The sequence below is a fragment of the Myotis lucifugus genome, unplaced genomic scaffold (assembly GCF_000147115.1).
Source record: "Myotis lucifugus unplaced genomic scaffold, Myoluc2.0 scaffold_862, whole genome shotgun sequence".
Lineage (NCBI taxonomy): Eukaryota > Metazoa > Chordata > Mammalia > Chiroptera > Vespertilionidae > Myotis > Myotis lucifugus.
The window spans coordinates 145,128-160,956 of record NW_005871910.1 but is presented as its reverse complement, the minus strand read 5'-3'; the positions used below and the strand labels follow the sequence as shown (position 1 = coordinate 160,956).

General features: G+C 49.2%; 1 protein-coding gene and 1 pseudogene across 1 annotated transcript in view; both read left to right on the top strand.

Moving 5' to 3' along the window:
* Positions 1–6,328, top strand: part of LOC106695125 — an 11,342-nt pseudogene extending 5,014 nt beyond the window's left edge.
* Positions 6,329–11,087: 4,759 nt separating this feature from the next.
* Positions 11,088–15,829, top strand: part of LOC102438792 (leukocyte immunoglobulin-like receptor subfamily A member 5) — a 6,503-nt gene continuing 1,761 nt past the window's right edge. Inside the window, exons 1-6 of the mRNA XM_014448577.1 lie at positions 11,088–11,121; positions 11,300–11,335; positions 11,486–11,761; positions 11,907–12,209; positions 12,505–12,555; positions 15,181–15,257. Coding sequence (XP_014304063.1) covers positions 11,088–11,121; positions 11,300–11,335; positions 11,486–11,761; positions 11,907–12,209; positions 12,505–12,555; positions 15,181–15,257 — 777 coding nt within the window. The remainder of the gene's footprint in view (positions 11,122–11,299; positions 11,336–11,485; positions 11,762–11,906; positions 12,210–12,504; positions 12,556–15,180; positions 15,258–15,829) is intronic.

The following is a 15,829-nucleotide window of genomic DNA, read 5'->3' as shown; positions in this document are numbered from 1 at the left end:
TCACTTGGACACACCGTTCTTCTGTCTGGAGCCATCAGTGTCTCCAACTGTAAAAGAAGAGAATCCTTGTCCAGAGCTTAGATTTCCTGTCAGTTCTGGCCCCGACCTCCTGGGAGAGGGGCCTCACAGGGAAGCCCCCAGGACGTGATGTTATGGGTCCTGTCCCCTCTGTCTCAGTGACGGTGACACTGTACAGGGAGGGACAGGCAGGACAAGGGTCCTGGTACCCAGTCCTACCCCTCAGCTCAGGCTCAGCTCAGAGGAGGGAACAGGGTGGATCAGCCCTGGCTCAGCTCCTGGCTCTGCTGCTCCTGCTGTGGGGCTGGGCGGTCCCTTCTCTCCTCTGAGTGTCGGGTTCCTGTCTGCTCATCCCTGGTCCCATCCTGCTCACAGGCTGCTGGGAGATGAGGTGACATAAGGCCTCACAGAGCTCAGGAAGACAGAGCCCCAGCCCAGCCCCACCTTCCCATGGGGCATCAGGGCCTGCAGGGTGGAGATGGAACCCGGAGAGACTCAGAGTCCACCCCTCACCCTGCCTCTCCCTATCCCTGCTGTGCTGGGGGCAGGTAATGAGGAAGGACCCTCAACTCCAGATGAGACGTGGACAGGCCCCTGCAGAGGAGGAGCCCAGAGCACGAAGCTGGTGTCCCCCTGGGGGGGCAGCGTGAGGACTGCACAGGGAACTCACAGTCCTGCATTCTAGTCCCAGCCCTGCCCAGTCCAGGCTGGGTGACCTGGGGCAGGTGATTAACCTCTCTGAGGCTCAGTGAAGTGGGTGGTGGGGTCAGCATCCCTGGTGCATGAGGTGAGAGGAGATGAGTGAAAGACCCCAGCAGGAGCCTCACACACAGTAGGTGTTCATGAAATGGCATCACTGGCTCATTCATGACGTCGTGACGGGGAGACAGGGTGCCAGGTCTTTCAGGTCTGATTTCTTTCCCTGGAATCATCCCCAAACTCTCCATCTAGGCTGACTCAGGCCCCATCGTCACCAAGGGGAGCCCCGTGACCCTCTGGTGTCAAGGGGTCTCTGCAGGCTCGTGCCTACGTTTTGTATGAAGAGAGGGGCTCTGAGCCCTGGGATATGAGGATCCCACAGGACTCCAGCAACAAGGCCAGTTTCCTCACCAAGAGGGCAGAGAGGAGCTGGGAGGGGGTCACAGACAGAGTCTCTGGAGAAGGACAAGGTCCCTCAGCTCAGGGTCAAGGGTGTGAGGGGAGGGGTGGCTCTCTATACACCACAACCTTCTTCTCCCCAGGAATGTACAGGAAACCCTCCCTCTCAGCCCAGCCAGGACCCTCAGTGGCCTGGGGAGTGACCGTGACTCTGCAGTGTGGGTCTGAGATCTGGTTTGACACCTTCCACCTGCACAGGGAGGGGTCACTGGACCCTCCCCAGCACCTCCATCTGCAGGACACGTCTGCACCCTCTCAGGCCAACTTCACCCTCAATTCTGTGAACTCAGGCCACCAGGGGACCTACAGGTGCTATGGCTCACGCAGCACCTCCCCCTACCTGCTGTCACAGCCCAGTGACCCCCTGGAGCTGCTGGTCTCAGGTGAGGAGCCTGACCCCGTCCTTTCTGTGCACAGTCAGCTCAGGGCCCTGTCCCTAGGAGTGTGGGTGACCGTAATGAACAAGGCGGTGGAGCAGGTTCCACAGAGCAGAATCCAGCCCATGAGAGAGTAGGGACAGACAGGACCTCCCAATCCTGAACCCCATTTCTGAACCTCAGCATAGATGAAGGGTAGGGAGGGTGAGTGAGATGTGAGTGAAATGAACAGGAATGTGATTAGACTGAGCAGAGAACACAGATACCCCCACCACTCACCTCCTGACGTCTTCATCTCAGAATCTGGGTCCCTGTAGTCCCAGCCCCGAAATACTCCCCTATAGAGAAGCATCCTGCCTGTGGGCACCACACTGCACGGCCCCCTGTGCTCACCTGGAGGCCTCCAGCCCCTCAGTGCTCACCTGAGAACAAGGAGGGACCCTGCAGGGCTCATGGGGAACTGGGGCCTCCTGCCCAGACTCTGTGCATTCACCTCTGCTCAGTGTCTCTGTGCACACGGGTCTATTATGGCTCCTTTTAGAGAAACTTCAGGCAATAATTCAGTCTATAAGCTCACAATTTAACTTATATTATGTGGAGTCCAGATAGAAATATAAACATTCTATTCTTCTTTTCAATGGGAGTCGATTAAATTCATACATTTTTTTTTTATGGAGAACAACTTCTTGTTTATATAAAGTCTTCTTTTCACACACGTTTTCAAGTGAGCTTTATGAGTGAACTTTAGAAGCATGTGACAGCTATTTGTAAAATTGAGTAAGTGCCCAACCCACTTAGAGAATTGCCAAGTAATATTGTAATTTGTGAGTAAGCAGTTTGGTGCCTGTAGATTTTCTAAATGGTAGTAAGTGCACTTAGGAAAGCACTTGGTTTGGGCATATTTATCTTATGACCTGTTAACCTCCCACAGACTCTCTCCCTGTGGCCTGTTTTTCAGTTGATCCCTCCAACATGCTGATAAAATTATAATCCCCACCAGGCCAAGGCAATGTCCCATCTTCATTCCCAATTGGATACCTATTTTTCTCACTCCACACCTAAAACAATGAAATGAGGGATTAAAATTTTTCCAGAGTTTCCCCTGTGGAAATCAGCTTAATTCATACCCAAAGTCATGTCAAGGCAAACCCATTAAGAATTCTACATTTTATAGCAAAGGCACTATTGGCCTCTTTGTTCCAATCTGTTCTTCTGTTTCATTAGGGTTCACTAGGAATGCTTTTCTTTCTAACAGATACACATCCCCCCATGATTATCTTTTCTCTGACTTATAACCAACCACACGACACACATTACAAAGGCTTCTTGGTGTCAACCATTTGGATATTAACCCAACTGAGTAACACTGATCATCCATGTGCATTTCTGAATTGTGGGAGCTGGGATTTAGAGTTATAGCATGATAACTGTAATGAGGAGAGGTCCATAATTTCTGTTTATATCTTGGGTTTTATATGAAAACTAGAGGCCCCGATCCTGGATTCGGGCACAGAGCGGGAGCAGGGGGAAGGAGGGTTCCTCAGCCTGGCCTATGCTCTCTTGCAATCCAGGACCCCGCAGGGGATATAGCAGTGTACCAAGTGACATGTGGCCAGGGAGGAGTCTGAGCGTGTGTCGCGTGCCACACCATGTTCATCCTAGCTGCTGTACCTGCCACAGCTGCTCAGTAGCACTGCTGCAGAGTCGGAGAGGCTCCAGCTACCGCAGCTGCCATCACCAGCCTTGAGCCCAGGTTCTGGCTGAGCAGCGCTCCCCCCGTGGAAGCGCATAGACCACAAGGGGGCAGATCCTGAGTTGAGCATCTGCCCCCTGGTGGTCAGTGCACATCATAATGACTGGTCGACCAGTTGTTCTGGTCATTGGGTTGTATCAGTTGCTTAGGCTTTTATATATATAGATGGTGTAGCAGATTGACATAATTTCCTACTTTTGGTGCTCAGTAAATACTGAAATCAGGGGGATTTTTTCTGTGACTTAAATTTGTTTTTTTTTTTCACGTGTGGGTAACTTTATTTTTTTTATTTATTGCTTAAAGCATTACAAAGGGTATTACATATGTGTCCTTTTTTTTCCCCCGCCCTTGACAATACCCCGGCTTCCCCTACCCCCCAGTGTCTTATGTCCATTGGTTATGCTCATATGCATGCATACAAGCCCTTCAGTTGATCTCTTAACCCCCTCCCTCCTGCCCCCCAACTCTCCCCGGCCCTCCCGCTGCAGCTTGACAATCTGTGTGAGGCAGCTCTGCCTCTGTATCTATTATTGTTCAAAAGTTTATAATGGTCTCTATTATCCATGAATGAGTGAGATCATGTGGTATTTTTCCTTCATTGACTGGCTTATTTCACTTAGCATAATGCTCTCCAGCTCCATCCATGCCGTTGCAAATGGTAAGAGTACCTTCTTTCTTACAGCAGCATAGTATTCCATCGTGTAGATGTACCACAGTTTTCTAATCCATTCATCTACTGATGGGCATTTAGGCTGTTTCCAGATCTTAGCTATGGTGAATTGTGCTGCTATGAACATATAGGTGCATATATCCTTTCTGATTGGTGTTTCTGGTTTCTTGGGATAAATTCCTAGAAGTGGGATCACAGGGTCAAATGGGAGTTCCATTTCCAGTTTTTTGAGGAAACTCCATACTGTCTTCCATAGTGGCTGCACCAGTCTACATTCCCACCAGCAGTGCACAAGTGTTCCTTTTTCTCCACATCCTCTCCAGCACTTGTTGTTTGTTGATTTGTTGATGATAGCCATTCTGACAGGTGTGAGATGGTACCTCTTTGTTGTTTTGATTTGCATTTCTCGTATGATTAGTGACTTTGAGCATGTTTTCATATGTCTCTTGGCTTTCTGAATGTCCTCTTTTGAAAGGTGTCTATTTAGATCCTTTGCCCATTTTTTGATTGGATTGTTTATCTTCTTTTTCTTAAGTTGTAAGAGTTCCCTATAAATTTTGGAGATTAGGCCCTTATCAGATATGACGTTGGCAAATATGTTTTCCCACGCAGGGGTTTTCTTGTTGTTTTGTTGATGGTTTCTTTTGTTGTGCAGAAGCTTTTTATTTTGATGTAGTCCCATTTGTTCATTTTCTCTTTAGTTTCAACTGCTCTAGGAGCTGTATCAGTGAAGAAATTGCTTCGGCATATGTCTGAGATTTTGTTGCCCTTGGATTCTTCTAGAATTTTTATGGTTTCCTGTCATACATTTAAGTCCTTTATCCATTTTGAGTTTATTTTTGTGTATGGTGTAAGTTGGTGGTCTAGTTTCATTTTCTTGCATATATCTGTCCAATTTTTCCAACACCATTTATTGAAGAGATTATCTTGGCTCCATTGTATGTTCTTGCCTCCTTTGTCAAATATTAATTGAGCATATTGGTTCGGGCCGATTTCTGGGGTCTCTATTCTATTCCATTGATCTATATGTCTGTTCTTGTGCCAGTACCAGGCAGTTTTGAGAACAGTGGCTTTGTAATACAGCTTGATATCTGGCATTGAGATCCCACCTACTTTGTTCTTTCTCAGGATTGCTGCAGCTATTCGGGGTCTTTTTTTATTCCAGATGAATTTTTGGAGAGTTCGTTCTAGATCTGTGAAGTATGCCATTGGTATTTTAATGGGAAGTGCGTTGAATTTATAGATTGCTTTGGGTAGTATGGACATTTTAATGATGTTGATTTTACCAATCCATGAACAAGGTATGTTCTTCCATCTGTTTATGTCTTCCTCTATCTCTTTTTTCAATGTCCTGTAGTTTTCTGAGTAGAGGTCTTTTACCTCTTTAGTTAAGTTTATTCCTAGGTAGCTTAATTTTTTTGGTGCGATGGTAAATGGGATTGTTTTTCTAATCTCTCTTTCTGCAAGTTCGCTATTGGTGTATAGAAATGCCTCAGATTTCTTGGCATTAATTTTGTATCCTGCTACTTTGCCAAATTCATGTATTAAGCCTAGTAGTTTTTTGACGGAGTCTCTAGGGTTTGTGACTTAAATTTGAACCAGAACTGAGGACTTCTTTGATTTTGAACTTTGTTGTCTTTTGAAATAAAATGATCACATGATCAGCATCCACATATCCATATTTTTCATCTGGAAAATATATCCACCACTGTAGGTATTTGTTATTGTAAAATAAGGCGAGTTAATAAAAGAATCAATAGATGAACCACTTCAGGTGACAATGGACATATCAGACCCATAAGAGGAGGGGCCTCGGTGGGGTGGGGTGAAGGAGACCCAACCCAGACTTTCACCCCTTCGTGCTCCTAAGATGCAGGAGCCCCGACACCAACCCCTCCTCCATGGAACATGGGTCCCCAGCTGTGGAACACATGGAATCTCTCAGCTGTAGGGGAATAAGCTCATGGAGTTGTGATCCTCAGACTGAACACAGAACACACAGCCCTTAGTTATTTCTGAATTGAGACCATTTCTTCACTCATCCTCAGTTCTTGGGCACAGCTAACTCTGATCAAGGTGACTCAGAGCAGGTGCTGAGTTCAGACATCAGAGGGACACTGATGTCAAGGGGAGGTGGGAGCCCAGGATGAACATAAAAATCCTGGAGATTTGGGTCTGCCCTGACCTCTGATACTTCTTTACCCACAATTCTTATTTTTCCATCCCCAAGACTACACAGTGGAGAATCTTATCCGGATTGTTGTGGCTGGCTTGGTCCTGGTGGTGCTCGGGGTGCTGCTATTTGAGGCTCGAAACAACCAGATAAGGACCCTCGATGCAGCCAGCATGTGAACACAGAGGGAACAATGCACTGTTCAGAGTGGAGAGCCTTGGAGCCCATCTGATAACCCCAGGAGGTGCTTAAAGAAAGTTGGGACCATTGTTGGGGAAACTGTCTGTTGAGAATGTCCAGGGGAGTTGATGTGGTAGGTGAGGTCTGGGTGCAGGAGAACATGGGTCATGTCCTCCACCATCCACCTGGGGTGCTGTCCCTCCCTCCCTGACCTCGCTGACTCTCTTCCACTGCCCTTCTGTTCTCACCCTGTGACATGAGGGTCCGTCCCCATGGCTTGTTCGGATTCACATCTATACACCCCTTCATGCTGGGTCAAATCCATCCCAACAAAATGAGGTATCTTAACAACCCTGGGATTAGTTTAAATCATAAAGGACAAAGGACAGGTACCTGGTCCATAGTGGGAAAACCTCATAATAATGCAGCTCAGTGACAGAAACCGGACACAAAATGGAATCAGGTTTTGTGTGATTCCCTTTATGCGAAATGTCCAGGAGAAGGAAACCCATAGAAACAGAAATCAGATTGGTTTGTCTGGGGTTGATCAGGAGGACAGATGAGAGACGGACTGTTTGGTGTGTTGTTTTTATTTTTTACTTCTTTTTTTTTAAGGGGGGAGGGAGTTTAAAACCTTCTTGAAACAAGATAGACATTGTCATTGAGACATTGTGTATTTATGGCATTCTAGTGAATTTCATATTTTAAATGCATGTTATGTGAATGTTGCTTCAATAAAAATAAATGCAAGTGAAACACACATGATTCCCTACAGCTGCCTTATACCTTGGAGGTTGCCCCACTGGTGTCCATGGGGTTTTATGGGAGCAGGACTCCCACCAGGTCAGAGGTGCCCTAAGTGCTTTAGTGCTTAGGGACCAACCCACTCATTAAATTTCCACCTTCACTCCGGACTTGGGTTGCGTCTAGGATCCCGGCTGAGACCCACCATCCCTTCATCGTTTCGTCTGCGCTCATCTGCCATTCAACCAAGGATGCGCTACAGCTTCAATTTAGTACCTTATAGGCTTGGGGGCTACACATGGGGCTTCCAAACAGCCCTTCCCACCACATATCTCTCATACACATGCCTTCATCGGGTCAGAAAATGACACCAGATTTTCAGCCGGCGTGGCTCAATGGTTGAGCGTTGACCTATGAGCCCAGAGGTGATTGTTCAATTTCTGGTCAAGGTACATGCCTGGGTTGTGGGCTCCATCTGTAGTGTAGGGATTGCAGCATGTGCCTGATCAATGATTCTCTCTCATCATTAATGTTTCTATCTCTCCCTTCCTCTCTGAAATTAATAAAAAAATTTGTTAAAAAAGAAAGAAAATGACACCAGATTGAGGCGTTTCTTGTCTCCAGCACTGCGGATCCTCATAACAACCCTCAGAGGTGAGGTTTCACAATTTTTTCCTACAGGCAAGGAAGGAGAGGAGAAGAGACTGGCTCAAAATAGATGCTTAATAAATGTGTCCTCAGGTCTTAGATTACAAGCTGGGAATTGTTTACAACATGCTCTTCTACCCAAAGCATAGAGATGGAATAAACAGAATTATACAAAGAGGTACTGTCTGGGGGACAAGAGGCGGTGAGGAGGCAGAAAGGACTCTGAAGGTTTGATGGAGAGGGATGGAGAGCAGGGGCTCTGCTCACAGAGACAAGGAAGTCAGAGAGAGGAAGTGATAGGGAGAAGCAGCAGCACACACCCAGGCCTGGAGGGCAGTGCTGGTTGCCTCTGTGGGTGAGTTGACAGTGTTGTAACATCCCCCAGGCCTCCTGCTTCTCTTGGGGTCAGCAACCTGGATACAGCCCCATTGGCTCCTGCAGGCAGCCAAGGAGGAGAGAGGAGGAACCCTCCATTCTCCCCTCTCTCCCCCTCACACACTGAACCAATCCCACTGTTCTGGCTCCTGGTTCTCCTTCCTGTGACCCAGTCCTCCCCACAGACAAGCTCAGGTGAAGACCCCGGACAGCTCGTTGATGTGACCCCATCAGCCTCCTTCTGGCCTCCTCCAGAACCTCATTGTTGGCTCAGGTGTTTCATTCTCATGGCCCCAAATATACCTCTCACCGACCATCCCCTGCACAAAGCCTGTCCACGGGTCCCCCCTGACTCCAGAAAAATCCAGGATCTCCACCAGGTAGTCTGTGCTGTTGGCGATCAGGCTGAGCTACACTTTCCAGTCCCAGTGAGGCCAATGCCTCCTCCAACAAAACCCATCCCAGTGAACCTCCTCCCCTCCCCGACACACAACCGGGGTTAGGACCACATTGTGCCTCCTCATGGGGCTCTGAGCCCATCAGAACAGAGTTGCAAGCCCTCCAAACCTCTTAGTCTAAAACAACATGCATTTATTCCAAAATGTATTCCCTACATTTTTGAAAGAAAGCAACAGACTTTGCAATAATCAATGTGTGAATCAAAAAAGAAGTGAATGTTTTAGATTAAATGATGATGTAACTACTACACATTAAACCTATGAAATGAAAATATGAAAAACCATGTGTGCTGGTGAGTGTGTATGTGTGTGTGTAAGCTTATGTGTGAATGTGTGTATGAATGTGCATGTGTGTGAGAGTGTGCAAATGTGTATGTGTTCATGGGCAGCTATACCCATCTGTCTGAGGGAAGCAGAGGTGAGAGCTGAGGTGGGAGGGTCACATCTGGATGGTCATGATCAGCCTGGAGTTCAGAAGGAAGAGTGTGGATTCACCCTGAAGACAGTGAGGACCATGGAAGGTTTTACCCATAAACAGCTTCTGAAAGGGAGTGGCAAGGGCAGATGTGGAGGGTGAACTGGAGAAGGGAGTGAGGGTGCGGAGCTCAGAGCTCAGGAAGGTGGTGGACGTGACCTCCCTCCCTGCCTTGTTGACTGGGGACACCAAGGGGCCCTCAGGACAGTGAGCCCAGGGGTGGGGGAGGCAGGAGTCTGGGGTTGTGCAAGATCCATCTGTTCCCACAGGGCAGCTCAGCACCTCCTCCTGGCCCTGGGACGCAGGTCCTACATCAGATTTTCTGTCTTTGTGAGCAGCGGGATGTCTCCATGTCCTGGGGGTGAATCATCGAAGTCATTTCTGCCCCTTCAGAGCACCATTGATGCCGGGTGTCACTCTCCTCTTCAAACTGTGGAGACTTATCAGGACTCAGACAAGAACAACATTATGGGAGTCCTGTTCCAAGGCAGTAACACACAAAGACACATTAAATATGAGTTGTGGTGCTACCACACCCTGAATGGTTGAAGGACACTTGAGCAGGCTACTTCCTCCTTTGACTTCTCAGCAAAACCAACACATGCCCCACAAAGATGGTGAGAATTTTTCTTGCCTGAGATATGCAGGAAATGAAACCAGCCATACTATGCAGATGTAGATGGTGGAGGTTTGAGAAATTGCAAAGTAGAGACACCTCATCCAAAGGAGCAGAAGGAAAACTCCTGGTCAGACCCCGAGTGTGGAGGCACCTGGACCGTTCAGTGAGGAGGTCATGGTCGTTTCATCGCATGGCGCTGGGCCAGTGGGTGAGTCTCTAGGACACGGTGAACATCTTACCTGCCTCACAGCATTTGCAATAAGCAATACCAAAACATGAAAAGTCATTCAATTACTGTTTCTTTTACTAAACTATCTTATTAACTTGTGAGAGAGATTTTTTTCTTCAAGTGCACATAAGAACACAAATTTAGGGGGAAATGGACACAGAGAATCACTAACATGAAGAACTTCTGTTTCTCATAGACCCAGCGAGACAGGAAGAGGATAATTGCGATGGCAAAATGGGACCACGGACTGGCACTCAGATCACCTAAGAAATATTACAGATCCGTAATGTGGCAGCAGAGAGCAATAGAAAAGCAAGCAAACACCTTTATCAAGCAACTGATATTGACATGGAAACGTGCAGTGACAGTACGTAAAGGTGATGAGCTGCCTTGGCTGGTGGATCTCAGTGGTTAGAGCATCAGCCTGACCACTGAAGGGTCACAGGTTTGCTTCCTGGTAAAGGGCATGTACCTTGGTTGCAGGTTTGCTCCTCAACCCTCATGTGGGATGCAACAAATTGATGTCTCTCTGACATCAATGTTTCTCTCTCTCTCTCCTTTCTGCCTCTCTACATCCCTCTGTCCCTTTCACTCTCTTTAAAAATCAATGGAAGAAAAAGATCCTGGGGTGAGGATATAAAAAAAGAATTTTTTTAAAAAAAGTTCTGAGCTTTATAAGTCATTGAAGAAATAAATGTACATCAAACCAAAGGGTGGTACCAACACTTATACTGAATAATGAAAATTAAAAAGGCAAGAAACACGAAGGGTTGGCTTGGATGAGAACCTACCAGGACCCCAAACCAGGGAAAGTCGAGGAAATGCTGAGGCCCCTGGGAAACTGCTCTGCTGAATCTTTCATAAATGAGATTCCTCAAGACCCTTGGTCGGAAGACCCATTGGGCTGTTCAGAGCCAGACTCTCAGGGGCCCATCAGGACCATTCCCTGGGTCCCGCCCTCTCTGAGCAGGAGTCAGACCAGCAGACACATGAGACCCTGAGGATCAGGTGAGACCTGAGAATCTGTCTCCCCTGAGCTCTCATCCTGGGAGATGAAGATCCAGGCCCAGGGCGGGACCACACCCTGGCTCTGTGTCCACAGCTGTGAAAACCCAGAAGGCGGCTCCTGACCCACCACATCCTGTGCGTGTCTGTCCTTTGGGCCCAGGACTCCTCCATCTGCAGAGCAGGAGCCCTCAGAGCAGACGCCATGATGTCCATCCTCTCTGCTCTTCTCTGCCTCGGTCAGTTGTGGACATGGGGAGGGGCAGCAGGAGGGAGAGAAGGAGGAGGGACAGGATGGGTACAACTCCTTGTTATTGGCAACCTCAGGTTCAAGCAGCCCAAGTCGACGGGGCCCTGATGAGAAGGGAATTAGCTGAGACATCCGGGTGCAAATCTCTCACAGGGACTCTCTTCCAGGGCTGAGTCTGGACCAGAGGACCCGTGTGCAGGCAGGTGAGTCCTCCCCAGGCTGCGTGTCCCTCCTCTTACTTCACCCCTGGGGCTTAGGGGGAGCACAGAGGTCCTGGGATGAGGTGATAAAATGAGAGGGTCTTGGGCTGAGCTGGGAAGGTGTTTGTAAAGCAGCCTCTGGTTTCCTTTTAGGGACCGTCCCCAAACCCACCATCTGGGCTGAGCCAGGCCCTGTGATCCCTTATTGGAGCCTTGTGACCATCTGGTGTCGGGGGATCCTGGAGGCTCAGGAGTACCGGCTGTATGCAGATGGCAGTCGTCAGTACTTGGACAGACAGAAATCGCAGGAGCCTGGAGACAGGGCCAAATTCCTCATTACAGGAAACTATGCAGAGAGATACACCTGTAACTACCTCAGCCCCACTGGCTGGTCAGGGCACAGTGACCCCCTGGAGCTGGGGGTGACAGGTGAGAGGACACTCAGGGGTCCCAGCCTCAGGCTCTGCCCTCAGGAAGGGGGTCTGCTCTCAGGGTGTCCCCATCTCACAGCCCAGCCCTGAGGGACGTGAGGGAGGTGTGAGCCCATTTAACACTCTGCCTCCTCCTCTCCTAGGATTCTACGACAAACCCAGCCTCTCAGCCCTGCCCAGCCCTGTGGTGACCTCAGGAGGGAACGTGACCCTCCAGTGTGGCTCAGGGCAGGGATTTGACAGGTTCCTTCTGACTAAGGAAGGAGATCACAGGCTCTCCTGGACTCTGGACTCACAGCCACAGCCCAATGGGTGGTCCCAGGCCCTGTTCCCTGTGGGCCCTGTGACTCCCAGCCACAGGGGGACGTTCAGATGCTATGGCTATTTTGAGAAGAATCCCCAGGAGTGGTCTGACCCTAGTGACCCCCTGCATCTAATGGTCTCAGGTGAGCGGCCCCTGTTCCCATCCTCTCTGAGCACAGGCAGCTCAGGGTCCTGCCCCCAGGAGACATCTGAGGTTGGATGAGAGTGAGGGGTCTGAGTGTTGGTCACCCAGTAGAGATTTTCTCTCAGAGACACACCCACTTTTGCTGACTCCTCCCCATGAACTGGGTTGGGAAGTGGTTAAGTGGGTGGGGGAGTGTCTTCGGGGGTCACAGAGCAGATGTAGGAGAAGCAACAGAGTGATTTGGAGACTCCAGAGTGAGCCCCAGCCTCACCCCTTTCTGTCCTCATTTCCAGGACCCTCTGGAGGCCCCAGCCCCCCACCCACAGGGCCCACCTCCCCAGCTGGTGAGTCCTGGGGAGCTCTGCTCAGAGGGATCACAGCCCACCCAGCAAGTCCTGAGAGTGTCAGGGGATTGAGTGACCCAGATCCTCAAGGATGGGCCTGTGTCCCAGGGGGGCTAGGAGACCCAGGGCTCTGAGGCAGTGATGGTTGGGGTGGTCATGGCAGAAGGGGACATGGGGGCATAGGCTGGGGAGGGGGAGCTGATATCTAGTGAGATAAGGCAGCCCCCACCCCACACCTTTCATCCTCATCCCCAGGAGGCTCCAAGTCAGTGATGGTGAACCTTTTGAGCTCGGCGTGTCAGCATTTTGAAAAACCCTAACTTTGGTGCTGTGTCATATATAGAAATTTTTTGATATTTGCAACCATAGTAAAACAAAGATTTATATTTTTGATATTTATTTTATATATTTAAATGCCATTTAACAAAGAAAAATCAACCAAAAAAATGAGTTCGCGTGTCACCTCTGACAGGCGTGTCATAGGTTTATCATTACTGCTCTAAGTCATGCCTACAGAGGGGTACATGAGAGTATGTGGGGAGGTGGTAGGTTCCTCCATGGGGACAGGGGCTCAACCATGGCGGGTTAAGGAGTTCAGGCCCCTCTGGATTTGCTGATTTGGACATACCTTCCCCTGTCTGGGCCTCAGTGTCCCCAGGTATAAAAGGAGAGAATCCTTGTCCAGAGCTTAGATTTCCTGTTGGTTCTGGCCCTGACCTCCTGGGAGAGGGGCCTCACAGGGAAGCCCCCAGGACGTGATGTTATGGACCCTGTCCCCTCTGTCTCAGTGACGGTGACACTCTACAGGGAGGGACAGGCAGGACAGGAGTCTGGTTACCAGGTCCTACCCCTCAGATCAGGCTCAGCTCAGAGGAGGGAACAGGGTGGATCAGCCCTGACTCAGCTCCAGGCTCTGCTGCTCCTGCTGTGGGGCTGGGCGGTCCCTTCTCTTCTCTGAGTGTCTGGTTCCTGTCTGCTCATCCCTGGTCCCATCCTGCTCACAGTTGATGGGAGATGAGGTGACCAAAGGGCCTCACAAGCTCAGGAAGGCAGAGACCCAGCCCAGCCCGACCTTCCCATGGGGCGTCAGAGCCTCCCAGGTTGAGATGGAACCTGGAGAGACCCAGAGTCCAAATCACACCCTGCCCCTCCCTGTCCCTGCTGTGCTGCGGGCAGGTAATGAGGAAGGACCCTCAGCTCCAGATGAGACATGGACAGGCCCCTGCAGAGGAGGAACCCAGAGCATGAAGCTGGTATGCCCCTGGGGGGCAGCGTGAGGACAGCACATGGAACCCACCATCCTGGGTTCCAGTCCCAGCCCCGCCCCTTGCAGGCTGGGTGACCTGGGGCGTGTGGTTAATCTCTCTGAGCCTCAGTAAAGTGAGTGGTGGGGTCAGCCATCCCTGGTGCATGAGGTGAGAGGACATGAGTGACAGACCCCAGCAGGAGACTCACACACAGTAGGTGCTCATTAAATGTCATCCTTGGCTCATTCTTGACATTATGAGGAGATAGGCTGCCAGGTCTTTCAGGTCTGATTCCTTCCCAGGAGTCATCCCCAAACTCTGCATCTGGGCTGACCCAGGACCCGTTGTCACCAAGAGAAGCCCTGTGACCATCTGGTGTCAGGAGTCTCTTTCTTTCAATTTGTTTTATTTCATTATGGTTTCTTAGGAATGCTCTTTTTCTGACAGATACACATCTGCAAAAATGACCTTTTCTCTATGACTTCTTACCACATGACACACATTACAAAGGCTTCTTTGTAGCTACCATTTGGTTATTAACCCCAACAGAATAATGTTCATCGTCCACGTGCATTTTCTGAATTGTGGGAGCTGGGATTTAGAATCATTGCATGGATCTTTGTGATGAGGAGAGGTCCGTAATTTATGTTTATATCTTTGATTTATATCAAAATGGGGTAATAGATGGACATAATTTGCTACGTTTGGTGCTCACTCAATAATGTAAATTAGTGGGATTTTCCCTGTTATGTAAGGTTTGAAGCAGAACTGTACTTCCTTGGTTGTCAATTCTGTTGTCTTTTGAGATTAAAAAAAATCACATGATTAGCACCCACATTCCCATATTTTTCATCTGGAAAATATATCTACCATTGTAGGTATTCATTATTGTATAATAAATGAGTTAATAAAAGAATCAATAGATGAACAACTTCAGGTGACAATGAAAATAGCAGACCCTGAGAGGAGGGGCCTGGGCGGGGTAGGGTGAAGGAGACCCAGCCCAGACTTTCACCCCTTCATGCTCCTGAGATTCAGGAATCCCTGACACCAACCCCTCCTCCATGGACTCTGGGTCCCCAGCTATTGAGAACGGGGATCTCTCAGCTGTAGGGGTATAAGCTCATGTGGTCTTGAGTCTCAGGCTGAACACAGACACATAGCCCTTAGTTATTTCTAAATTGAGACCTTTTTCTTCACTCATCCTCAGTGCTTGGGCAGAGCTAACTCTTATCAAGGTGACTCAGAACAGGTGCTGAGTTCAGACATCATAGGGATACTGATGTCAAGGTGAGGTGGGAGCCCAGGGTGAACATCAAAATCCTGGAGATTTGGGTCTGCCTTGACCTTTGTGACCTTTGAATCCACATTTTTGCAGCCTCTACACCCCAAGACTACACAGTGGAGAATCTCATCCGGATTGCTGTGGCTGGATTGGTGCTGGTGGTGCTCACGGTGCTGCTATTTCAGGCTCAAAATGACAACAAAAGGGCCCTCGATGCAACCAGATGTGAACACAGTGGGGACAATGCACCGTTCAGAGTGGGGGAGCTTGGAGCCCATCTGATGACCCCAGGAGGTGCTGAAAGAGAATCTGGACCATAGTTGGGGGAACTGTCTGCTAAGAATGTCCAAGGGAGAAGACGTGGTAGGCGCAGTTTGGGTGCAGGAGAATGTGGGCCATGTCCCTGTAGGGAATGCCCCCTCCATCCACCTGGGGTGCTCTCCCTCCCTCCCTGTCCTCACTCACTCTCCTCCACTGCCCTTCTGTTCTCACCTTGTGACATGAGAGTCTGTCCCACATGGCTGGTTTGGATTCACATCTATGCACCCCTTCATGCTGGGCCACATCCATCCCAACTAATGAGGTGTCTTCACAACCCTGCGATTTTTTAAACCATAAAGAACAAAGGACGGGTACCTGGTACATTGTGGGCGAACGTCAAAATAATGCAGCTCAGTGACAGAAAGCGGACACAAAAGATCAGGTTTTGTGTGATTCCATTTTTGCGAAATGTCCAGGAAGA